General features: G+C 40.0%; 1 protein-coding gene across 13 annotated transcripts in view; it reads left to right on the forward strand.

Moving 5' to 3' along the window:
• The window catches only part of LOC131690789 (protein phosphatase 1 regulatory subunit 12A), a 247,265-nt gene that overhangs the window by 130,707 nt on the left and 92,324 nt on the right, over positions 1-24,234 (forward strand). For 6 of the 13 annotated variants that reach the window (XM_058976803.1, XM_058976800.1, XM_058976799.1 and 3 more), the window contains exons 3-12: positions 3,787-3,899; positions 3,962-4,510; positions 4,569-4,657; positions 4,738-5,049; positions 11,714-11,953; positions 12,237-12,315; positions 13,199-13,339; positions 13,619-13,777; positions 20,581-21,108; positions 21,777-21,936. In XM_058976803.1, the coding sequence (XP_058832786.1) occupies positions 3,787-3,899; positions 3,962-4,510; positions 4,569-4,657; positions 4,738-5,049; positions 11,714-11,953; positions 12,237-12,315; positions 13,199-13,339; positions 13,619-13,777; positions 20,581-21,108; positions 21,777-21,936 (2,370 nt within the window). The remainder of the gene's footprint in view (positions 1-3,786; positions 3,900-3,961; positions 4,511-4,568; positions 4,658-4,737; positions 5,050-11,713; positions 11,954-12,236; positions 12,316-13,198; positions 13,340-13,618; positions 13,778-20,580; positions 21,109-21,776; positions 21,937-24,234) is intronic. The other 7 variants (XM_058976805.1, XM_058976806.1, XM_058976807.1 and 4 more) reach the window with 7 other exon arrangements.

Raw genomic sequence — 24,234 nt, forward strand, 5'->3', positions numbered from 1 at the left:
GATATGATGGAAAAGTGGGTGATCCTTCCGGCTTTCAATTTGTGCATTCGATTCTTTTCATTCCGGAAGATCGGATTTAGTAAATTAAGGTACAATTAATTTTACCATGCACGTGAATCATCCATTCCCGGTCAGCATAGCATGATGAAATTCTAACTTATCGTTAAATAGACATCATTTGATGGTATTTAGACGAGTTTAAGTACTTACATGTAATTACATGTTGCATGCATGTTGATATGTTCATTTCTTTTACTTCATCTGTTTTTGTTGTACCTCTATTAATTTGCTTTTTCACTACTCATGTATACCAAAAATAGTATCGGTCAATTTATACACTTCTAATTGGCCTCTTTGCATTTTTTTTCTTTATTCGGCATATTATGATTCCTTTTACTATATTCTAAATGAGATTCATTCTACCACTCACTAACACAACTAATTGTATATTCTCTCATCTACGCACAAACGCTCATGGCCTTCGCGACAAACCTGGACATAAACGCGGACGTGCAATTGCAATCATCTACATATACCCACATCTGAGATCTCGCCAATATTAAAATGCCCCGGTAATTAAGTGAACGCTGTAGCACCTATGTCTAACGCTGTCTTAAGCTCGGGCGATCATGAATTGGTCACGTCCAGAAGTCTCTACCCTCGGTCCTAGCAGCATAGTCTCATGCCTTCAGTTGTACCAATTAAAAAATGAGGCTCATATTCACTAGACAATATTTTCCATGGCAACATGACCGGGAACTCTAGTGATATTTGACTAACTAATTTTCTTCTAGTATCTGTACGATACACTAAAAATTAAGCATCCGATTTACGATCCGCCTGGGATCATTCAAGAATACACGCAAATTTCTACACACGAAGCTACATACACGCTAGCGCAAACGACAAATACTAACATACAAACGCTTGAGCCCTTCGCGATCATCCACGCACACCTACGCTGCTATCTTGCAAACATGAAAACACGCCGATAATTAAGTGAACAGTTTTGCATTTATAAATTTACAAACCGTACACCGAAAACTAAATATCAGAATGACAGTTGGTGTTACCATTCAAGAACGCACGCGAATATTTGAATGGCCACACGGTTGTAAAATCGAATCTACACACGCGAGCACATGGGACAAACACGTTAACCTAACGATTAAGCCCTCCGTGATCAACCTCGCAGACTTGATAACACTCCGGAAATAAGGTGAATGTTTAAGTACTTACGAAGTTTCAGACGCGGCGTCAAATGCGAACCTACAATCGTCAGTGTTCGCGCGATCATGAATCGGTCACGTACGGAAATCATCCTCCGTAACAGCAACTTAAGTCCATACATTCAGTTGGATCAATAAAAAATAAAGCTAATATCTATCAGCAACAATTTTCGAAAAACTGACAGCGATAAAAATGTGAGATTTTTCGGTTTTTATGAAGCCATTTTCCGGAACTCGAACTTTTTTTTAATTTTTGTTTTGATTCATCGAGTAACTGCAGGTCTAAGTTTTATAAATCTTTTTTTTTATTTCGATTATAGAGCTTTAAACCTTCATTTGCCTCTTCGGGTTAGAAAAATCTCTTATGAAAAATTTCTAACCCTATGTGCGGGGTCGGGACTCAAACCCAGGTGCGCTGCGTAGAAGGCAATCGATTTACCAACTACGCTACACCCACCCCCTTTTATAAATCTTATTGAATTTCCTGTGTCAGACAATTTTATCAAGGATTGTCGTGTTCGCCTCAGCGCTCCTCGATGTGGAAATGGTTGGACGTACCTTTGGAACGCTAGTATGTGTGGCTCTGCGTGACCGAATTTTTTTCATGCATAATGAATGTTAAATGTTAACATTACACAAATAACTCTTAACATTACACAAATAAATCCTAACATTACACAAATAACTCTTAACATTACACAAAAAAATCTTAACATTACACATCCATTGTTGCCTTGCCTTCAAAATCGTAAAACAAACTATCTTTCGGCTCGAGCATTTTACACCAGACGCCCCCCTTAAGCAGTGTTTCCCGTCTCGCCTGCAATTGTATTGAGTGGTTCTGATGGAGAGCCCTACTGAGACCCTAGCTCTACAGCTCCAGTAGGACAACTTTCGAAAAAAAATAAATAAACAAAATACCGCGATTTTAAAAAATTAGGGGGTTGCTTTGCTAATTTTCCGGCCATCACATCATGTGATTTGGTTTTCTTGGTATGTATAACAAGCATAAAGATGTGACAGCCTAAAGTGCACTAAAATCCTGTCAATACTATTTTTATTTGGATTTTCTGCTTTAAAGATATCACCAAGGGGCCGTTCATAAATGATGTCGCATATTGACAGTGGGAGAATCGCGCGATGCAACATGAATTACCGACATAAAAACTAAAAATGCATTTGAGACGTACTAGTGGATTAGTCTATTTTAGACTATTTTTTGTGAGAAATTTTCTATGAATGCTCCCCAAACAAACAATATTCCATAACGAATATCACATAACATCGATTACAGAGCAGTGCTACTAATTCCAAGTTCCCTCTGGTCGTGCAAAAGTGCGATGCAACAGCAACACTTCACTCAATAGTCGATTGATCCGCTTCAAACCTAGGGGACCCAAGATGGAAGGTCGGGAACAAGTTAGAAGTGAAATCAGTGCTAAATTTTAATTAAATCACTGACGACTTAGCACTCATTATTGGGAGCGTTATACATTGGACTAGTCAAAATAAAGGACTTGGCGTTACACACTTCTCGAGACAAACAGGCGCAAAATTTAGTCCTCCCCCCGAGGAGCGGTGTTTACTTAGCAGACAGTCGCCACTTCGTCCGATTTTGCAAATTTTATCTCGCGGAACGGACCGAGATCCCCTAAGTTCTAGGCTACAGTCCTAGCAGCCCGCTAAAAAAATCAAGATTTTAAGAAAATTGCAAAACTAGTTTCTAGTCTTAAATTTTTGGTGCTTATTTGCGCCGTAGAGTATACGCGGCATAGTTACCTGTACCTTGTTTTTGATTAGTTCGTTCCCATAGAATATTGAGGTTAAATACAAACATTCTAACTCCTACAAAGCCAGGATACCGAAAAGCAATTTCATTGTCCTACTAACCAAATCTGCGTTCCGAAACGATTGTTCCAATTATCCAGCTCGAAACCATGCCAGATTAATTTTTCATCCAACCGTGCTCATAACCAGATGGATCCGCCTGGTTCCTTACCTACCAACCCAACCGCCGCGCGCGCAGACTACTAGTTGGCGATCGTTAATTATTTTTTATTGGCCACTCTAGTCGGACTTCTGTACCAAAAGGCAAGCGATATTTGATGTTTCCTTCCCAGCAGCGCGCGTTTCCAACAATTAACCTTGAGTTGCAGATATTTTTGGAAGCATCACTTCGCTCCATCCTGGTTTGGTTTTTCTTTGGTGCGATCAGCTACTGGACTCGGGGGTGATCCTCTCATGCTATTAAAAAAAAATAATTTGTGATCGGCTTGCGAGAGTCGATATTGTTGTCGAGGGCATGCCCGAAAAAATAGGTTTGCGTTTTCTCATTTTCACCGCCCACCAGCCAGCCCGTTGTTGTTGGCGGGTGTATTTTTAGATAAAATGTTCAAGATTTTGTACCGAATCTGGCACGAGGGTGGTATTGCCTTGATGGTGATCACAAGTAGTAGCTTCCTGTTATTTTAGGAATTCTGGAATGTAGATTAAGCTTTTCTCGCGGAAAATCGCATCAAATGATAAATTCTTTCTCCTTTTCTTTTTCTTGTTACAGGCATGCATAGACGACAATCTGGATATGGTCGAATTTTTGGTACAGAATGGAGCAGATGTGAACAGAAAAGACAACGAAGGATGGACGCCCCTGCATGCCACATCTTCCTGCGGGTTTGTCGCTGACTACGATTGTGCCCGGTGTTCTAGCAATGACGGCTTACCTTTTATTCCAGATTCCTTAGCATAGCCCGTTACCTGATAGAGAATGGTGCCGACCTGGCAGCGATCAACAGCGACGGCGAGCTGGCACTGGATCTGGCCTGTTCGGATGCGATGGAGGATCTCATCCAGCGACATATCGATGCACAGGGTATCGATTGTGACGAGGCTCGCCAAATAGAGGAGAAGATCATGCTGAGCGACGCGAAACGGTGGCTTCGCAGCGACAGTACAGACTGTGATAAACCCCATCCCAAGACTGGCGCGACGGCGATCCACGTGGCTGCGGCGAAAGGATACATCAAAGTGCTCGGTTTGCTGCTGGACGGACGGGGGGACTTTGACAAGCAGGACGTGGACGGTTGGACGGCGCTGCATGCGGGCGCCTATTGGGGACAGAAAGAAGCGGTGCAGATGCTACTAAATGCCAATGTGGACATCGATATTCAGAACTACAGCGGTCAGTATGCGATCGACATTGCACAGAAGGATATCGTTCCCTTGCTGGACGAGGCGAGAAAGAACATCAAACGGCCTAAACGGCGACCTGCTAGTCAAATTAGGTGGGGTATCAATGTGTTATCGTTCATTTTTCGATTTAATGGGCTGATTTTTTTGTAGAATTACGGACACTATTGAGAATAGCATCGAGACACCTACGAAGGTCATCCGAGTCGAGGTTAAACCGATCGACAGTAAAGAGAAAGAAGGTGAGTCTATTTTTGTTTGTGTACTTTTTTAGACATAGATTCGTATGATATGTCATTCGAGAACATTTGGGAACATCTAGAATACATCAGTGGTAGTGAGCAAGAAGATGAAGAACAAGAGGAGGTATTAGAGGAAGAAGAAGACGACGAAGAGGTAGCAGAAATTGAAGATGGAATGGACGACAGCGGAAGTGGCTTAGAAGAGGAAGCGGAAGAAGAAGAATCGGCAGATGATGGAAAATGTTCCGATGAAGTCGAAGAGCTGACTATGGAGGAAGAAGCTGTCGCTGAGGAGGAATCGGAACATGAAGCCAGTGTGTCCTCGGAACCGTCGCCTTATGCTTCTTCCAGTAGTTCTGAGCCAGAAAGTAGCATGACTGAGTCTGACACAGGTACACCACCTTTGGGCACGGTTCGATCAAGAATGTTCAGATTTCTTTGGTACCGCGCTGCATTGTTTTGTGAATTTGTGCGCCGCCAGCTATTTAATACTTCTGCAAGCGAAATTGTGTGCTCTCTCTCTTCTTTGTTTGTAGCTGCAAATACTAGACACAGCAGCATTCAGTGCCATAGGCAATTGGAATGTGATGCTGCTGCAACGATTACCGTCACTATTGGTTGTCGTTCGAGAGCACAGCCTCAGTGGCATTCGAAATACTGGAATATATAGTCTTGTAAATTGTGACCCGTTTATTAAATAGTAAGCTGATCGCAAAGGAACTTCTCTATTATTGGTAAATAGAATAGGTATTTAGGGGTTGATCTTGTGATCTCATAGCGTAAATGCACGCAATATGTAGATTCCTCCGCATATGTTTTGTTGCGTGTAGCTTGACAGCATTTTCGGGGTTATTCTCAATATATACACCGCAATGAATACCTGCACCTTCAATGGTACCACTACAAACGGGGTGTATTATGTAGCAAATGATTATTCCATTGAATTACGTCGATTACGACTACATACAGGGAACGTGCCATTTAAGCCAATATATTCTGATTCCTGAAGAGAAATGACGGTGATATATTCTTTATATGGCTTTACATTAGACTGCCTATTTTTCTAAAGATTTTTTGAAAACTTAATTGGTCCACCTCTGAGTTGTTTCCTAGTCCTACCAGGAGTACTTGCTCCGAATTCGAAGCAAATCGGACAAGTCTAGCTACCGGGCCAACGTGCCTGAAATTTGTATAAGATTTTTGGACAATTTACATGGAGAAAACCGAGTAGCTCGCATTTTCGCCACTAGGTGACACTGTATGCATTGTACTATCACTGTAAGTGAAAATAAGAAAAATAATTTAATTGTCTACAACTTTGTCGAAGACTGCTAGTCAATCCGGCTTTGTTGAAAAAAGTTATTAAACATTTAGCGAAGTGATGTGTGAGTCAGTTTTGCATAGGGCCGAAGCATTTTTTGTGAAATAATGGTTAGATTTAGCTGAATAGTATGTTCAGAAGAATTGTAGTACATAATACGAGTTACGTTTTATTAGGGCGCCAGCATTAACTTTTCATAGAATAGAGATATAATACCGAGATGTTCGAAAGAATTACTGCAAAATGCCTGTTCTACAACTTTGTAGAAGACATCCAATTTATATCTCTCCCCGTTGAAAAGTTAGTGCTAGCACCCTGTATGCGGTATCAGGTGGAACTGATATTTTCTAACCAAAACATGACTCGTATTATCTACTATAATTCTTCTGAACGAGAATCGAGTACTGACTGCACTGCACTGCTAGGCCTTATGCAAAACTGGCTCAGACATCACTACGTTAACAGTTTAGTAACTTCTTTCAAGAAAGCCGGGTTGACTAGCAGTCTTCGACAAAGTTGTAGACAATTAAATTATCTTTCTTATTTTCACTTACAGTGATAATGCATACAGTGCCATCTAGCGATGAAAATGCGAGTTAGTAGGTTTTCTCCACATGAATTGTCGAAAAATCCCATACAAACTTCAGGCACGTTGATCCGGTAGCTAGACTTGTACGATTATCTTCAAATTTGTAGCAAAAACTCCTTGCGGGACTAGAAATTGATAGGGGCCAATTTTTTCTTGTCACTCTACTTTAAATGCCAAAACATTCACCTAAACTATTTGGCACAATGTAGTTTCGTTTACCTATCACCAGTACTTGGGGTGTATTTTTTCCCTCGGGGAAACTTAATAATGCGAGATAAATAAATTTCATCCTATGCTAAAACGACGTTTTAATTGTTTTAACATAGGTGAAGTGTTCCCACAAAAAGATAACTTTTACCTAAAAATATTGCTCAGTTGTGACCAATGTTTAAGTGATTCGAAGTTTATATCCCTAAAGTTTTTCGCTATTCGGAAGATGAACCCAAGCTGTCTTGATGCCTTATCCACGATGTATGAAGGATAGAACGTTAGGGCCGAATCATTGATGACCCTATGTGCGGGGTTGGGAATTGAACCCAGGTGAGTTGCGTACAAGGCAATCGATTTACCAACTACGGTGTGCCCGTCCCCACAATTGTGATTTACTAGTTTTTCTAGTGCATGTAGGTTTTCAAAACTATTTTTCCTTGAAAACGGTGGAATCAAGAAATACGAAAAGCCTTTTTTATAAAGATAGGTGCTTCCCTTGCAGCGCTAGAAGCTGCTCAATTTTTACTTTTCAATGTTCAATAAAATTCTCCAAGAATATTTACAATAGTCCAATTGCGTGCAAAACGTAGCCAAAGACAGTATAAATTGATAAGTTTTATCAGTTTTCAATAATATTGCACCATATTGAAGATATATGAAAAATTCATTTTCCGTCGTCAACGTACACTGTCCCTGGCAGCACTACTCCATCGGAATCAAATCAAATTGCAATAATTTCAGTTCTAGAGCTGATCCTGGATACTGTTAGTGCTCAAATGAAAGGCAATAGTCACATTTATTAGCCTTACTTGTTTTTGTGAGCAGCTATTACTTGTTTAGCCTCAATCAAAAGTTTTAACTGTTTAAAAACGTTGTTGTCCACAAACAACATCGAAGAGGATCTGGGAATGCATATCCGGAGGGGTACTCTTCCAAAGAAGTCAAGGTTTGTTATAATCACCAAACAGTAGATGTGCCGTGTTGGGTTCAATGGAAGTTGTTATGTCAGTTGCGGAGTCTATGTGCTTCTGGATAACTTCTACATCATTTGCGGAATCGGGGGAATATACACTACACTCACACAAATATTAGTATCGTGACCATGAAAATTTACCGAGATTGAGAATGTCATGTTACATTTCGGTGAGAGTCGGTTAGAGAGGGAATTAGCACACCACCAACACGTTTTTCTCTGCACTATTGGGATTGCGATCGTTACAGTATAACGAATACCTTGATCCAAATAATTGGAGCGAGTTGATTTGATCATTTAGCCATGTTTTGGTCAGAACAATAACATCATGCTCGACATCTGAAGCAGCGACGAAATTCAGGGTGCGCAGTAGACTGCCCAGAAAAATAACGAAATTTTGAAAACTCAATCGGCCCACCCCTGATTCGATTACTAGTGCCACCAGGAGTACTTGCACCAAATTTTAAGCAAATCGGACAAGTCTAGCTACCGGACCAACGCTCCTGAAGTTTGTATGGGATTTAGCTCATTAGTATGTTCAGAAGAATTGTAGTAAATAATACGAGTCATGTTATGGTTGAAATTTTTTAGTTCCACCTGTGACCGCATAGTGGGCGCCAACACTAACTTTTCATAGAAGAGAGCTAGAATATCGGAATGTTCGGAAGAATTATTGAAAAATGTCTGCTCTACAACTTTGTAGAAGACACCTAACCTATCTCTTTCTGTTGAAAAGTTAGTGCTGGCGTCCTCTATGCAGTACAATGTGGAACTAAAATTTTCTATCCAAAACATGACTCGTATTATTTACTACAACTCTTCGGAACATACCATTGAGCTAAATCTAACGGTTATTTCACAAAAATGTTTTACACAACCATGCACTGCTAGGCCCCATAGAAAACTGACTCAGACATCACTTCGTTAAAAGTTTAACAACTAACAAAGCCGGATTGACTAGCAGTCTTCGACAAAGTTGTAGACAATTGAATTATCTTTCTTATTTTCACTTACAGTGATAATACGATGCATCCAGTGCCATCTAGCGGCAAAAATGCGAGTTAGTGGGTTTTTTCCATGTAAATTGTCGAAAAATCTCATACAAACTTCAGGCACGTTGGTCCGGTAGCTATACTTGTCCAATTCGCTTCAAATTTGGAACAAGTACACCTGGTGGGACTAGGAATCGACTCAGGGGTGGGCCGATAGGGGTCATTTTCCTGTCACTCTAGTGCGCAGTATATCGAACAGTTTCGGGAAGACATATACCCTCCTTAGCTTTACGTGGCCGGAAACGGTTACCGCCACCACAGTCAAGTTTCGTGGCAAACAGATAAGTGTTGGGGACGGAGTCAAGCTGATTACGTTCGTTGGCAAACTGTAGACAAAATTTAGGGCGCGAAATCTCGATTAGCGCTGGATGGCGCCCCAGTTTTATGTTTCAGATGAGAGTATACGGACCGGCAGTTTTCCCAAATGAACATCGAACGCCATGTTCGCTCTAGTTCTGTGCTTATCATAAACCCACATTTCGTGTGCAATCTTGCACGCGCTAATGCGTACCAAACACGTCTGCACAACCGAACCCAATGTATGTATGCGGTGTTCGTACACACAGGTTCTTGAAACTAGTTTTGTCTTTCTCTCACTCACATTACTAGTGTGAACTCATTCTATTTTGTGTGTGCCTTTCTTGTGTACCCAACCTAAGTTTGCACATCATTCGCTTGGGTTCAGTATTCGAGGCAAACACAAAGGCAAAGCATGTTTGAGGTTGAACGCGTGCACGAAATTTTGTACACAGGTGCAAAGTTTGTCGATGTTCATGGGAAGATTGCTGACCGGAAAGGGTCGCCACCATAACATCCAAGTTTCGCACCGAGCTAAACCAGCCGGAATGGTGGTCGATTTCTGCTGGAATTCTGGCTAGTTTTTGCCGAAATACAAGTATAAACCAGCCGGACATCCGGATTGCATAATAATTTAAAAAATCGATACTTTGCTTTGCATCGAACTTTCACCTTGGGGTCCAGATATCTGATTCCGGTTTGGTTGCAGAACTCGGGTTCTCGAACAAATTACGTATCCAGACCAGTTCACGAATGCGGATCAGTTCTCGGTTCTTTCCCATCACCTTTCCCCTTACCAGATCCGGACATAAGCAAGGCCCAGACTTGGTGTTTAGATCTAGACAAGTACTTGGATCCGGGCACACGGTTCGGATACTTGGATCCAAACCATATATCTTGCTTCCCGTACATAATGGAAAGTACTGTTCATATCTTGTACAGTCGCTACCTTGCTGTTGACGTCCAGATAGAAACGAGATTTCAACTCAATACGGCACGAAACCCCGTTTTACTCCAGTTTTCAGAGCTCAAATTATAAGTTAATTTTTTAAGAAAAAGGCTGAGCGTGACATGAACATCCTATTTATGATATCCTATTTATGGAAAGCAGAGAAATTGATTACAGACAGTTACAATGACCGTACGAAACGTGTGAACCCGTTTTACCCTACTTCTTTTCATATCTCGTGTTTTCAGTTGCACCTGACTAAACTTCGGAAACAGGCTGAGCGCGATTTTTTGGAACATAAGGATCACTACTTTTCATCAGCTGCATTCAGCCTCTTTCCGAGAAGTACCGCCTGGTTTAACTTTTCACTTGAATAATGAGCGGAACTTAGGGCAAAACGGGTACACATGTTTCTTGTAGACATTCTAGTTATCTTCAATTGATACCCTGTACTATTTGACATAAATTACTTTTTATCAGCCACTTTCTTAAATGTGGGGTAAGTATAATTAAACACTTATATAAAGGAAATAATTGGGGTAAAACAGGTAAACACGTTTCGTGCGGTCATTCCAAGTATGTTTAATCGAATCCCTGAACAGTTATACATAAGAAAAACTTCTTTAGTGCGCCGCCTTTAGCCTCTTTCTGAAATGATGGGTAAGGTTGTAACTTCACGCATACATTATGTGAAGAATTAGGATGAACAGGGGCATACACGTTTCGTGCAGTCATTCTTGCTATCTTCAATCGATTCCCCGTATTTTTTTTCATAAGAATAACTACTTTTGAAAAGCCGCATTTAACCTCTAAGAAGCACTAAGAGAATTAACGTTACGGATAAATTGAACCTGTGAAAGTTGTGCGCTAAGCTGGTCCAAAATCTGTTGAAGAAGTTCCTGGCGAAAGTATTATTTATGAATGATTTATTATTTTATATTGGGTAAATTTGCAAGACTGTGTATTCTCGAAAACAATTTTCTGATTTATGTTTGTTTATTTTTACATGCATGTTATCTATTCTGTAAAACAAAATTTGACCTGTTTTAGACGAAAATTGGCACATCTCAGATTAATATTCTGAACATGATGTTGTTCCGAACGGGGAAGCCAGAGTGATTGGAAACTGTGTATACATATAGGTTGTAATACTTCACTGTGCACTATTAGCAGACAACAATTTAACAGAGACAAATCTTTACCTAAATCTTTCGTAACGTTCAATATTCTTTATTCTGACTTCCCTTGTTTTAGTTTGTTCACTGTTCGCGAATAATCTTCCAAATAAGGTCCATCTTCAGTGTTCAACAGCAGCACCCCCATCAAAACAGAATCCAGAATCATTATTCATAAACCTTACAATATTCCAGCACTCAGACTAGCGTGAAAGGTCCCCTTATCTATGCAAAAGAATGGTTTCAATGCACATTTCTAATTAGGTTTTTACCAACAATGTATTGCGATTGTCAAACGATTGGTGACGTCGGCTAGTTTTGATTAGAATTTGAACCGTTTACGAAGCAGCACGACTTACGCCGAGTGATTTTGATTGGTTTGTGGAGTTTCTGCGCTTGAGTGACTTCTGCGTGTTTTCCTCTGCCTCGTATGCCACGCCCATCTGATGCAATAATTGATCTCGTTTTCCAAATTTTCTCGGTGGCACAGAAGAAATTCCCCTATCCATTCCGACGACCATTTCCCGACCGAGTACGTTGGTACCGAGAGCGGAACAGCTCATCGTTCCGAAGCTACGCGAGCAACAGCAGAGTGCCGTTCCACCACCGGTGCCCTGGCGCCGTCCACGGGCCGTCTCAACACCGATTCCGACCGCCGATCGTGTTCAGCAACAGCAGGAATACGCGCAGAAGCTCCAGAACGGGGATGCTCCCGATTCGTACCGAAATCGTAATGGCTCTTCAATTTTTATTATTTGTTTCCGTTTTAGTTTTAGTCTCCATTCGCCGCGATTCGTCATCTTGTAAATTAGTCGTACGCATTTCATTCGATCGTGTCATAGTTTATCATAGCAATACTTCATACATCGCAGGATTGCAGCGCGCCCGCCAATCTGTTTATTCACATACTCGCATTCCCCGTGGCAGTCATCTACATTTTGGCTACAAGTTTTTTGTTTCCTAGCAAGCCACTCTCCACTCAAACGCTAATCTGTTTATCTATTTTGTTGCAGAAGTTCCTGAGAAAGAGAATCAACCAACTGAGCCCGATGTGATACTGCGACGGACGCAAAGTTTCGAGAGCGATGAAAAGTAAGTTTGTGTGTTTTATTAGGCTGAGTGTACGGTTTGGTTTATTGAGTGTTTATATAAGGTTTTTTGCTTATTGTTGTGTTATCAAAAAATCATATTTAGTAAATGAAGGATGATCGCTTACACTTGGAAAAATAACCCCGACTATGACGTTTCGGGAAGTAATCATTGACCCAAATGTTGTGCAACTAAACCGGAAAAAATCAGAATCATTTCTTTATCGTAATGTTCGATACTCGAAATAGTCTTAAAAATATTCAATATGTGTATGTCTCGCGACCAATGCACCATACTGTGGCCGAATCGATTTAATATTCGAGGCAATCAATAGAAATACTTTTTAGATTTTTCAAGATCGCCAACTTTTACAGCTTGAGTCCTAGAATCTTAGATATTGTACAGACGAAAGTTTAATGAATTTTTTTATCGAAAACCCATCATAAAGAGACAAAAAGAATGCTCCGTCGGATCTAATTTGAAAAGTTTCTATGCTCTGGCATATTTTTGAACGGCTCTTTGACGTCAGTGACGGAGCATTCTGTTTTACCCTTTACGCTATCATCCTTTGTTTACTTTTTGGCAGTTTTTTTTTCTGTTAAATATATAATCACGTTTGGATGTATGTGTGTATTTCATCTGCCCTCATTATAATTCCATTATATTAACGGATTGTTATTTTAATCACCAACCAATGTAAACCAAAATAATCAACCGATTACACATCGTAACACCCACTCATGGAATGATTGTTATTTACACACCAATTATTATGCTCTACTACTACTATTACTACTACCGACACTTCCTACACCACAACACACTGTCAAACGCCAAACGACAATCATTGCGGCATGGATCTTCACCGGGGACCCGGTAACGGCAGGTTCTATCAAAAGTACGTCGAACTGCGGGCACGAATACAGGCCAATTCATGTCCCATACTGCCGAACACGAACGCAAAAACCGCCGTCAGCAACTATCTCGTACAAAGGTCAGCCTCGCTTAAGGATCACCGGACGCTAAGGTAACCTCGAACATTCTTTCTTGTATACATATATGCCTTTTACGCTATTCAACTGCCTAATGCAACAGTAATACTCTCTAACTCTGTAATATTGAATCCTACAAATCATTGTTACAAAACTGCTTTTCCATTTGATTGAATGTTGATTTTTATATTCCCCAAATAAAATGAATTAGTATTGTTTAAAAACCTATAATCTCTATCCGGCCGTTGCGGTTAGTCTATTTTTCCCTGTTTTGCGTATCACTCAACCATCGCAATGCCTTGCTTCCTTTTCAGGAAAGCTACCAGCAACCTGGTGCTGGGTAGTACCGGCAGTACTACCACCGGTGCCGTCACAACGAACGTACAAACAACGACGCCGACTGCCGCCACGTCACCGCCCACTAGTCCAACCGGTACGCCGACTACAACGCCAAGCGCCGGACAGATCCGCAGGTGAGTGCCCCAAAAGCTTTGGCTATTTTTTTTCGTTTAAACGGTCCATTCCAGCTGCTATCAGAAGAAATTAATTGGAAGATATTCATTTTGGTTTAGAAAAAATTGAGATTAAGTCTACTTTGCACTATCCTGCGAATAAAGTGTACATCTCTAAGATTTTAACAAAATATGTTGCTGCAATAAGTGTATAAAGAAGTGAGATTATTCTGGTATATATGTTAGTTTCAACAAACGAATAACGCTATTCATTATTTTAAGTTCTAGCCATTTGCCATAAGAATGATTATAGTTAGCAACAAATTCACATCCATAAACACAATACTGAGGGATGTGCTGAATCAAACAAAGTTCAGTAGAAAACATTCTGAGAACATTATAATTGGCGTGCGTCTGAGCAAACCTATCTATCAGACCACAAGCCAATACAATTTGGGAAAACCCAAACAAAAATCTACAGAAATTCCACAAATTAAAATTGAAGTACATACTGCTCTCAACTACTGAACGAAATAGCATGGTTTGAAGCCAAAGTAGAACTGGAGATCTCGTCAAACATTGTAATATCTCAACCAGTGGGCGCAAAAAATTTACAAAATGGGTTGGCATTGGCACTCTCTCCTTCAGCTACTACTGCGGAAGGCTCATAGCACCCAGTCCACGACGGCCTAGGTCCAAATGAAGAAGACTTGAGAATTCCATCGATATGAAAAAAAACTAACTTACAGTCTTTCTCGACATAAAATGCGCTTTCAACAATCAAAATCGTTGGTCAATGTGGAATGCTATGAGAAAACATGGGTTTCATATTTACATCTAAACTAGACCAACTCAATGCTTATAAACCGTGAAATAAATATAAGTCCCGGCTATCAAAACAACCAAGGGATGCCCTCGAGACGGAGTTCTGTCACCCTTACTATAGTCATTATTTGTATATGAGCTATTAAGATCATTAACTGAAATGGGATAGGATGTACTTGGATTTGCAGATGGCGTTGTAGTTTTCGTGAGGGGAAAATTAGACTGCTATTTCAAGTATAATGCAATCTACGTTAAACTTTCAGTTCAAAGTTGTATAAACAAGGAGTATCTAAACATGAATGCATCTAATACAATCATAATATGATTTACTCAAACAAGAAACTATTCTTTAGGGGAGCTGGTGGTAAGCCTGAAACCCCAGAACATCTCCCGAAAATCATTTGTTGAATCATCCAATTATGACAGAATATTATTAGTATGATTATTTTTAGCATCTTAAAGCATATTGTTGTCTTATAGCTTCATTAAATTTTGAACAAAATAACAAAAGAAACAAAACATACGAAATCAAAGCTTATGCGTACTTGGATGTTATTTTTAGTAGTAGATTTAAGCACAAAGTTTTGAAAATCGTCAGTTTTTATCACACATTATTTTCTTTGATTTTACTTATTTCTTGTCAGTATTATCATAGGCCGGCACATAAAAATTAAAAATGAATTTGAGCTTGCTTCATTGATACATTATAAAACGAAACGAAGAAAATATATTCAATTTTCATCGACCGTTGGATCGTTGCTTAACAGAATACCAAAAATAATAATAAAACGAAGCGTACGTCACTCCTAAGTAAATGAGTCTTAGTAGCAAGTAGCAATGGTTGCAAAACTGCTGGTACGAATTGCTTTAAACGTGGCAATGAAGCAACTTGAAAATGTTCATGGTATGATTTAAATCAAGCGATAAACATTATTTATTCATAAAACTACGCATTCGAATACTTTTCCTCTTGTTGTGCAACGAAATTACAGAAAGCATATATTTGCATCACACATACTCATATACACATAATTACACTTTATCACGCATATCACACATACAACACATTTTTAATTAAAAAAGGAGACAGAAGAAAATTGAAAAAGATGTCGTCCTTATCTTCAGGGTGTCGCTTTAACCCACAACGTTTGGAAAATGTCATTTCTTTGGTGTTGTGGTCTAAATGTTCGAAAATAAACTGCGATAACTATTTGAGTTTTACACCTAGAAGCTTAGAGTTTCTTGGCTTTTTTCTCTTTCACGATTCTCAAGAGAATTCAAAATTTTCGGAAATTTCTGAAGGGCTGTATAAAAAAGTTACGAATACGGTGTTAGCGGGTCTTATTGATCCGGATTTCAAACACAGTTCTAAGACACATATTTCAGCCAAATTTATGTGTATTTTTTAATTCCCTTATTTGACACGACTCATAGCGGTAGCTTGACGGAGCTGTGGATTATTTATATGTTTACAATATGTAGAAAATAAAAATTCAATCATATATTATTTACCCGTTGGATCTCGTGCGCGCAACTTTTTATTGCGAGCCGAGACATCCTTTCGTGGGGGCGAAACATTCGTCGTTAACTCTCTCTTCTAATCACGTCCAGGTCATCGTCGTTGAAGCTGTCTAGGTGCCCGCTCAGATATTCTTACCTGCTTCTTGCACTCACGGTTGACTATTGTAAACGCGTCGTCATTGTCATTACCTTCCTTGCTGAATTTAGGGTGCTGCATACTTCCTTTGCAGTTGGCATTATAGTCTGAACAGATGCCGCAAATTTGGCCACCGTTTGTGACTCAGTCATTGGTATTGATAACGTTGTTTTGGGCTGGTTTACCGTAGATGAGTTGGCGATCGGTTAAGATGCATTCTCCTCTGCATCTTCCGCGCAAGCTTGTCCATGATGTGTTATCTGAGTACAGTACTTGCACGTAGGGGTTTGCCAACTGCATAGCGTAGTTTGATAAATTGTAGTTCCGTGAAATTTGTGTCAAGTAAGAGGGAACAGGTCTTTCGACCCGCATCCTCACTACAAAAACGCTTTCAGGTGTACCCGGGGAGGAGTTTCTCCAAGTATCAAGAGTAACGGATTCTACTTCCCTTTATTGCGACATGCATTTTGCAATTGCCCTTAGAAGACGTACCAGTTGCCCGAGCTAATGAAAAGCCCATAATACATCCACGGTCGTGGTCCAATTTCAACCCCACTACATGGTGTTTTAAATGAAATCTTGAAAACACCATCACCATGGTCCGGTAGAATTTGCTCGGGTGATAGATCTATATAGGGTAACAGTTCCCTAATTCATCTTAACCTCTCTATTCTTCCACCCAATGCGTGCATTAGTTAGAGCGGTGTCTGCAATCTCTGTTCAACGCTTTAGCTTAAATGGTAGAATGAATAAGAGTGCGTTGTACTCGACTTTTTACATCGCTCAAACGATAATATTTTACATTTCCCAGGCCAGATTGTTCATTGTATTACTTCTTAGGAACAAGGAAAGGTGTCGAAACCGATTTCAGCGCAATCCGATGACAGTTGGCCGAGTTGTCAACGAGATAGTGTAACAAGCTTACTAATTAGATGAATAAGGGTTCGTCTACCCTACACGGGAATCTTAATTCCAACGTTGTCACTTCGACCACGTGTTTTAAGTTGTTCTGCAAAATGAAACTTGGGCTAACATGTTGAATGATATTGATACTACATTGCGAAAATGATGATACTGAAGGTTCGCGACTTTCGTAAGCCTAATCTCTATTTTCACCTTTAGAAGGTATCCCACTTCACAAAAACTCGGTAGTACTGAACACAATTTAAAGCCAACGACCGCGGTGTTGGGTCGAAGTACAGCTTTTTCGTGTAAGTTTTCGTTATGACAAGAATAATCCTATGTTTTCTTTCTTCTCTTGACAATGTACACTAAATCGAGAGGTCTGTTGTTCACTTGGCTCGATTGTAGGTCTGACTCCAATAGATTAATTATCTTAATAATATCCAAGAATAGAATCAAATTGAAGTAGGAACTGGCTCATATGTTACTGGAACAGGAGCTCATGAAATAGTCCGTGCTATATTTTCTGATACCAAATTCAAATAGGCGAGTTCCTTATCACCGGTGATGGATGGAATACTGCTAATAATGCTACAAGAAATCTAATACTACAGGGCGGAAACGGTTTCTTGTGAGTGAAGTGAAGGTTCATAAAAAAAACAATGAATACTTCAAAATCAACATACGCTTTATTTTCTAAAAACAATACATTTTATTGATAGAACATTAGACATTGAACTCGAATCTCTCACCTTTTTTCATGGTCAGCTGTAGATCTTTAAAACGTTTCTTGAGACATTATCATCATCGTATTTTAGATTTCTAGATTACTCGATTTTGGGCCGCCACTCTTTTGTCTCCTTGAACGCTATTTTATCAGTTATCCATTGTCAACATTTTTGTATACTTGGTACAGTTCGTGGTACATGTGTTTGTGATATTCCTCGTTTTCTATTGTGCCGCCGAGTGTTGACCGTAATTCTCCTCTCAAATACACCGAGCGCTCGACAGTCCATTGACCAATAAATTTGAGAATCCATCACCCTGCTTCAATCTATCTAACGTTATAAACTAGTAGGAGTTGACGACGCCTTGAAACTCTCAAACAGACGGTGATTCCACAAGTCGTATTTCCGGAATTTATAGACGGGTCCGTTGTTGATCGTCTTGAAAACCGTTTTGGTATTCGCCGACAAAGGATTCAGCCAACGGGCGCAGTCTGCTAAACAGAACACAAGCGGTACCTTGTAGGCGGCATTGAGAATCGTTATGCGTTATGTGGCCCTTCTTGAAGATAGGGTATATGAGGGCTTCCAACCAACCCGAAGGCAGGAAAGGCTACGAATCCCAATCCAATTTTGACGTATTTCTGGGATTCGGAATATTGAGCAGCCTCGCTGACATTCATCCCTCGGCAGAGTTCGCGTCGCACCTTGGATTGAACTAAACAAAATAACAGTATGATTTATGTTGCTCGTGTTCATTGGTACCCTCTTATTCAGCTACTACTGCAGAAAGCTGAAAGCACGCAATCGACACTAGTCTAAGACTTCGGCTCAGCTCGAAGCATGAGATAGGAGTGAGCAGTACATTGTCTCACTATTTTAGCTAGCGAATTTCAATTCGCATAGCAAAGCAACAAATCAACAATGTAGGCATTGTAGATGTTGGTTGGAAAACTGGAAAATTCTATCGAAACAAAAGAAACCACACTTGCAGGCATTCTTGACATATAAGGAGCTGTCGACAGTGCATCTCATTGTTCAACTTAACAGGGCATCTTACAGGATTGCACAAGTCACCTTACAGATCATTCCGATTATGAAAACAAACATGGGATGCCATCAAGGCGGAGTTCTGTCACCCTTACTTTGGTCAAACAAGACTGTGTGTAAATCGGTCAAACTTCTTATTAAAAAATCAAATCATGTTTGTTTTGCAAGCTCAATTCATACAGAATAAAGAAAAAAAATTGCTTTTTAGCGAATGCGAATTGCCGGGTTTCTCGTTTAACTCCTTCCATCAATGTTAGTCAATACATAGTCTCCTTGGCCACTTTCCTCGCCAAAGAACGCCAGATTGCCTTGAACTGCATCTTGTTAAAAAGTGTCTCACGTTTTCTTGACTTGCCGCTTGACGTTTGATCAATATTTTTTCTATTAGGCGGAGTTCTGGTGTTTCGGGAGAGTTCATATCCCTGTGCACAACCTGGATGTTGTTCCGTAATGGCAAGATACCAGAGCCGGCCAATACAGAATGTAACGATTGTGTTGCTTGAGGAAAGGCAACAGATGTTTTTCCAGGTACTCCTTTACATAAATATCTTAATTGATGGTCCGGTTGTGATGATAATATCACTCTTCTAGCCACAGGAACACACGAGATAATTCTATTCGAATATGACAATTTAGTATGTTGGAAAATCTCCACCTTTCCTCTTCCAGTCGATGTATAACAATCTTGTTTAAGAAGCAATTTAAAATTTGCCTTGACGTAGGTTTTGTCATTCTGTACCACGCAATCAAAGTTCGTCAGCATCTTCATAGACAGCTTCACGATTTCGAGTCATCACCTTCTTGTAAGTTGACAATTCGATTCGTTTTTTAGCTGGATGCACTGTTGTAGATGACACTCTCTTCTTAACTGCGACAGTACGGGGTTCCACTTGAAACAGCTGACTACTCTTTTCGTCGTTTTTGTGGCCTCCCGGTTTCAATTTCCTCCCCGATCCAGTCTTCCTTTATTTGGCCACATTCTTGGCCACATTCAACAATTTTGCCAACGATGAAAAAAAAATCAAGTTGAAGTTGACCAATTTTTGATCCTAACACCCTCTAAATAGGTTATGGAATTTTCGTTTCGACGTCGTCTCATCGGAATTCGACTCTAACTTAGAGCCTGAGTTGTATCTCTGTCCTTTTATCGTGCAAAATTAGTAGTATTTTAGGAGTCAACAACTGCATCGTAATCAGTGGAGGATATGCAGAAAATACCAAGGTGGGATTGAACTATCCTACCGAGAGATTCGAAGTCTTTACACAATCTTTACCTATTTAAAAAGCTGCTTTCACGAGAAACTTCCTTTAATACACAACAAAGTTTTTATAATAAGGTGCGTGAGCATTAGCACTACTTATATTATGTCTTGATAGAAAACCAATTCTAAATAATAATCCTTACATTGCGTGTAGGAAATCATTCCATCCAAAAAGTTTGTTGGAATCGACATCTTCCGGAATAATCTCTCTCCACATTAGCATTTAAATGAATTTGTATATCAAGCAACTATTTTTTGTTTCTTCCGATGTTCTCTAACATCTTCGATTTCGTCGTCGATTGCACTCGATACTCGCGAAACTGTGTGAATGTGTGACTCATCTTGTGCAAAATAATCAATACCATCCTTCGACGCCTCCATCTTCATCTTCAACATCTTCAGCATCACACCTACCAACAGTGACAATAACAACATCAACAGTGTCACACCGCTAGAGGTCACCGTCACACCAGTCGACAACAGAAATAACAACAACGACTCCACTGCCACCACCAACAGCATCAATAGCAGTAGTAACGCAATCAACAAAAATCATAGCCTGTTCGAACTCAATCGAAAATACATCGAACAAGCGCAGAAGACGAAGATTAATAACGAGCGTAATAAATTTCTCTCCTCACTCAACGAGAAGAGGCAACAGCAACAGCAGGAAACACAACAACAGCAGCAGGAAGCGAAAGCGGCGGCACCCGCAGCAGCACAGCAGGCAGCCGCAAAATCCGGCACCGCAGAAAAAGAACCGTCGCCGACGGAACCAGCCGCAATCGCTAAGAGTGTAGCGTCCGTCTATGCAACGTCTGCCTCCAACGTCCTTCCACCGCCCGTCACGACGACAAGCCAGTCCCAGTCTCCGACAGTGACATCCACGAACAAACTTTCGCCGGGCAATATTTTCAAAAATTTCTTCAAGTAATTACTGTTTGTGGTTTGCTTTGTCATTGCCTCGCTGGATTTTGGCTCCTTGTTTCTCATTTGGGGAACCGACTGTGGTCCAAGCTTGGCAATGTTGTGTGGAATTGTTGTAAATTAACTAGATCGTGTTCGTTAGACTGGCCGAAAATTGATTTGATTCGTTCTATCGCGGCTACCTGAAAATCTGTCTTAGGATCGGACTCACAAACTGTCCCAGGATAGTTTCAGGCAACTAGCGTTTGAATAAATCAACGTCATTTTGTAATTGTCGGCCAGTTTAGTTTTAAATAATTCCTAAACGTTGTAAATTCTATTAAAATGCAACGTCAGGTTTGTCGTAGGTTCCTAACATCGTATTCTAAAAACGCTACCATCGACGTTATAAGGCCGCGAGCGGAATATCGAACAGCATGTAGTTCTAGAATGATTTTTGTTGATGAAATCTCGTTCATCGCGACGCAACACAACGGAACTTTCTAACTAACCCATCAAACTCAAACTATTACCATCAATCCCACATAATCCGTCTGTTAGACTCATGAAGGCGACGCAGCGCTGCTTGTCATAGTAGAAGAATGTTGAATGTTGTGTGCCCCACTAGCAATCGTCAGCAATAACCTTATTCTGTATCAAACTGCTATTAATTGGTCTTTTCTTTACAACAGATCCTTTGTGCCACCGACACGCGACGAAGAGAGTGAAACGCAGCGGAAAGCGCACGCTAAGCGGGTCCGCGAAACGCGACGTTCCACGCAGGGTGTTACGTTGGACGAAATCAAGAGTGCCGAACAGCTGGTCAAGAAGAAGAATTCCTCCAACAGTGATGTAAGTAGTGCCGGACATGGACGGCAATTGATGGACGTTCCTTCACTATTTGAATGAGATTTCGGTTTGGTGAAAGGATTTTCTTTTGAGTTCTACGTTTCGTTTTGTTTTACTACCTTTGTCAAATTATTATGAGCAAAAGCCCTAGACTTACCAATGTGTCTCAAGTAAGGGTAAGTAGTGTGCTAGCGTCCGTCCATTTTTTTCGGGTTCATTTGGTCGTGTGCGTTGTGTGTCTCCAACCTAAATTCCCCTGATGTTATTCTATCCCATTCAGGAGTCAATTGTAAATACAAAGAAAAATGTATTTCTGAAATTAACACCCTTGCTTGAAATGAAAGGGCTGCCAATTTGACGTTATTGTGATTTGTTTTTTTTATTTATTTTTATGTTGAATCCAAAGTTTAATTAAGCCTTTTCATACTACATTAACTTGAACATTGTCGGCAATCGAAGCAGATGAAAACCAAATCATTAATATGTTTAGAAGATGTGAAAAAATGTGTTGACCGTGAAAATAAAATTTTTTTTTTTTTGTATTTTTTTAACTTACAGCTATCCAGTTTCATATTTTTTATGTAAATAACAGGTATTACGCTAAAAGCAGTGACTTTTTAGCCATCTAGTTTACATTATGTTTGTGTTATAAATGTTTGCACCGCTGTAGAATTTTTTGAAAATCGAAGCAATTTTTTTTAGCCTGCTTAGGGCATCTCCACCGCAAGATCTAAATTCCTGTTCAATTTATACCAGAATTATAAATATAGTTCTGAATAAATAAATCAAAAATCTTATTTTCACACTGCTAGATCCAAACGACTAGATCTATAAGTGGACACATCTAGAAAGACATTGTTTATGACTGATATGATACGATTAAAAAGTTTGCTATCGTAACTGACGATATTTAAAAGTAAACGAAAGAAGTTCTAAGTTAGACACATATCAAAGACGTGAATTTATTATACGATCTGTGTGCTGCAGAGTCGGGAGATTCATGCCACGGCGATCAGCAGTATTGTCTCGACTTCCACTCGAGATTATCTACTGTATCATACTAGGAAACATGATGTGGTATTATGAACGTTTAGATTTTTTGTGTTTATTGGTAACATTGCTTTCTTATCTGTAGATCCAGATTTACATGAAGGTTCCCAATCGCTATCATCATTCTAATTCAGCTGGAGGATCACGCAAACTGGAATTGTCTCTAAGCTTTCGGATCCGTCAGTTTATCAATGGAATGTTAGAAAAGCCGTACCTCAAGTGAATGACCGGATGGGTTATTTGCTAGGAAGTGGTCGCTTCAAACGCATTAACGCTGTGACTCACTAATACTGGCACCATAGGGGAGAGTGAGGACACTTGATTCTTGGGGAAATTTGATTCCCTGGCCATATCTCCTTATCTATACGCATAAAGTTACCACAATATAAAAAGAAAAATGATAGGTGGTTAGCTGAACTTTCGTATCTATAGGTCCTAGTGTGCTTTGTTTCTTTAGCCCTAGTAGGCGGGGGATCAAGTTACCACACGTTTTTACAAAAACCTCATTTTGGCATGATTTTCAAAACTGTTCCTACTACTGACAGGACATAGTATTCGGATTTACACATTATTCATAGCTCTTACAATTCGAATTGAATACAAGATGGCGAATTTTGCAATTGAATTTTTTATTTAATTGAAAAGTTATGAGAAAAGAACGAAAGTGTGATCAAGCGTACCCACTCTCCCCTACTGATTAGCAACCTTAGATGATACGCACGAATCTTCCTCTTACTATTAGTATTAGCTGTCATATGTCGAGTTAGCGGATTACTAGCTTTCTTTTCACAGGCTAGCCTTTTACCATATCTCATCAAAATTGTGTCATTTACGCTCGTTCCACCCAGTAACTTTATTTACATGTTTCGGGGTAGCTGATTGGAGATTCGATATGCTGCCTCACCACGGCTGCAATGTCTAGACTCATGATTTGGTTGCGATCTAGTATATAGCTTCCAGAGAGACTTCATTCCTCCTTTTGCTGCCCGTTATTGATCAGACACTGTTTTGAGTTTCTCCTGGCACGGTGAACATATGCTCTATGGGTTTATTGTCTTCTCTTAGCATACGACCAGAGATCCTATCAGGACTGGTTACCTGATCTCCACTAAGTCATACTCACGATTCTTTGCTAATTGTCACACTGAGCCTTATTGCTACAAGTACCCATTTACTTGAATTTAGTGCAATGAAGCAATGCATGGCGCGCAGTACAAACAGCCGAACAGGTAGGAGCCCGTTTCCGAAGAA

This window comes from Topomyia yanbarensis, chromosome 3, assembly GCF_030247195.1.
Source record: "Topomyia yanbarensis strain Yona2022 chromosome 3, ASM3024719v1, whole genome shotgun sequence".
NCBI classification, from domain to species: domain Eukaryota; kingdom Metazoa; phylum Arthropoda; class Insecta; order Diptera; family Culicidae; genus Topomyia; species Topomyia yanbarensis.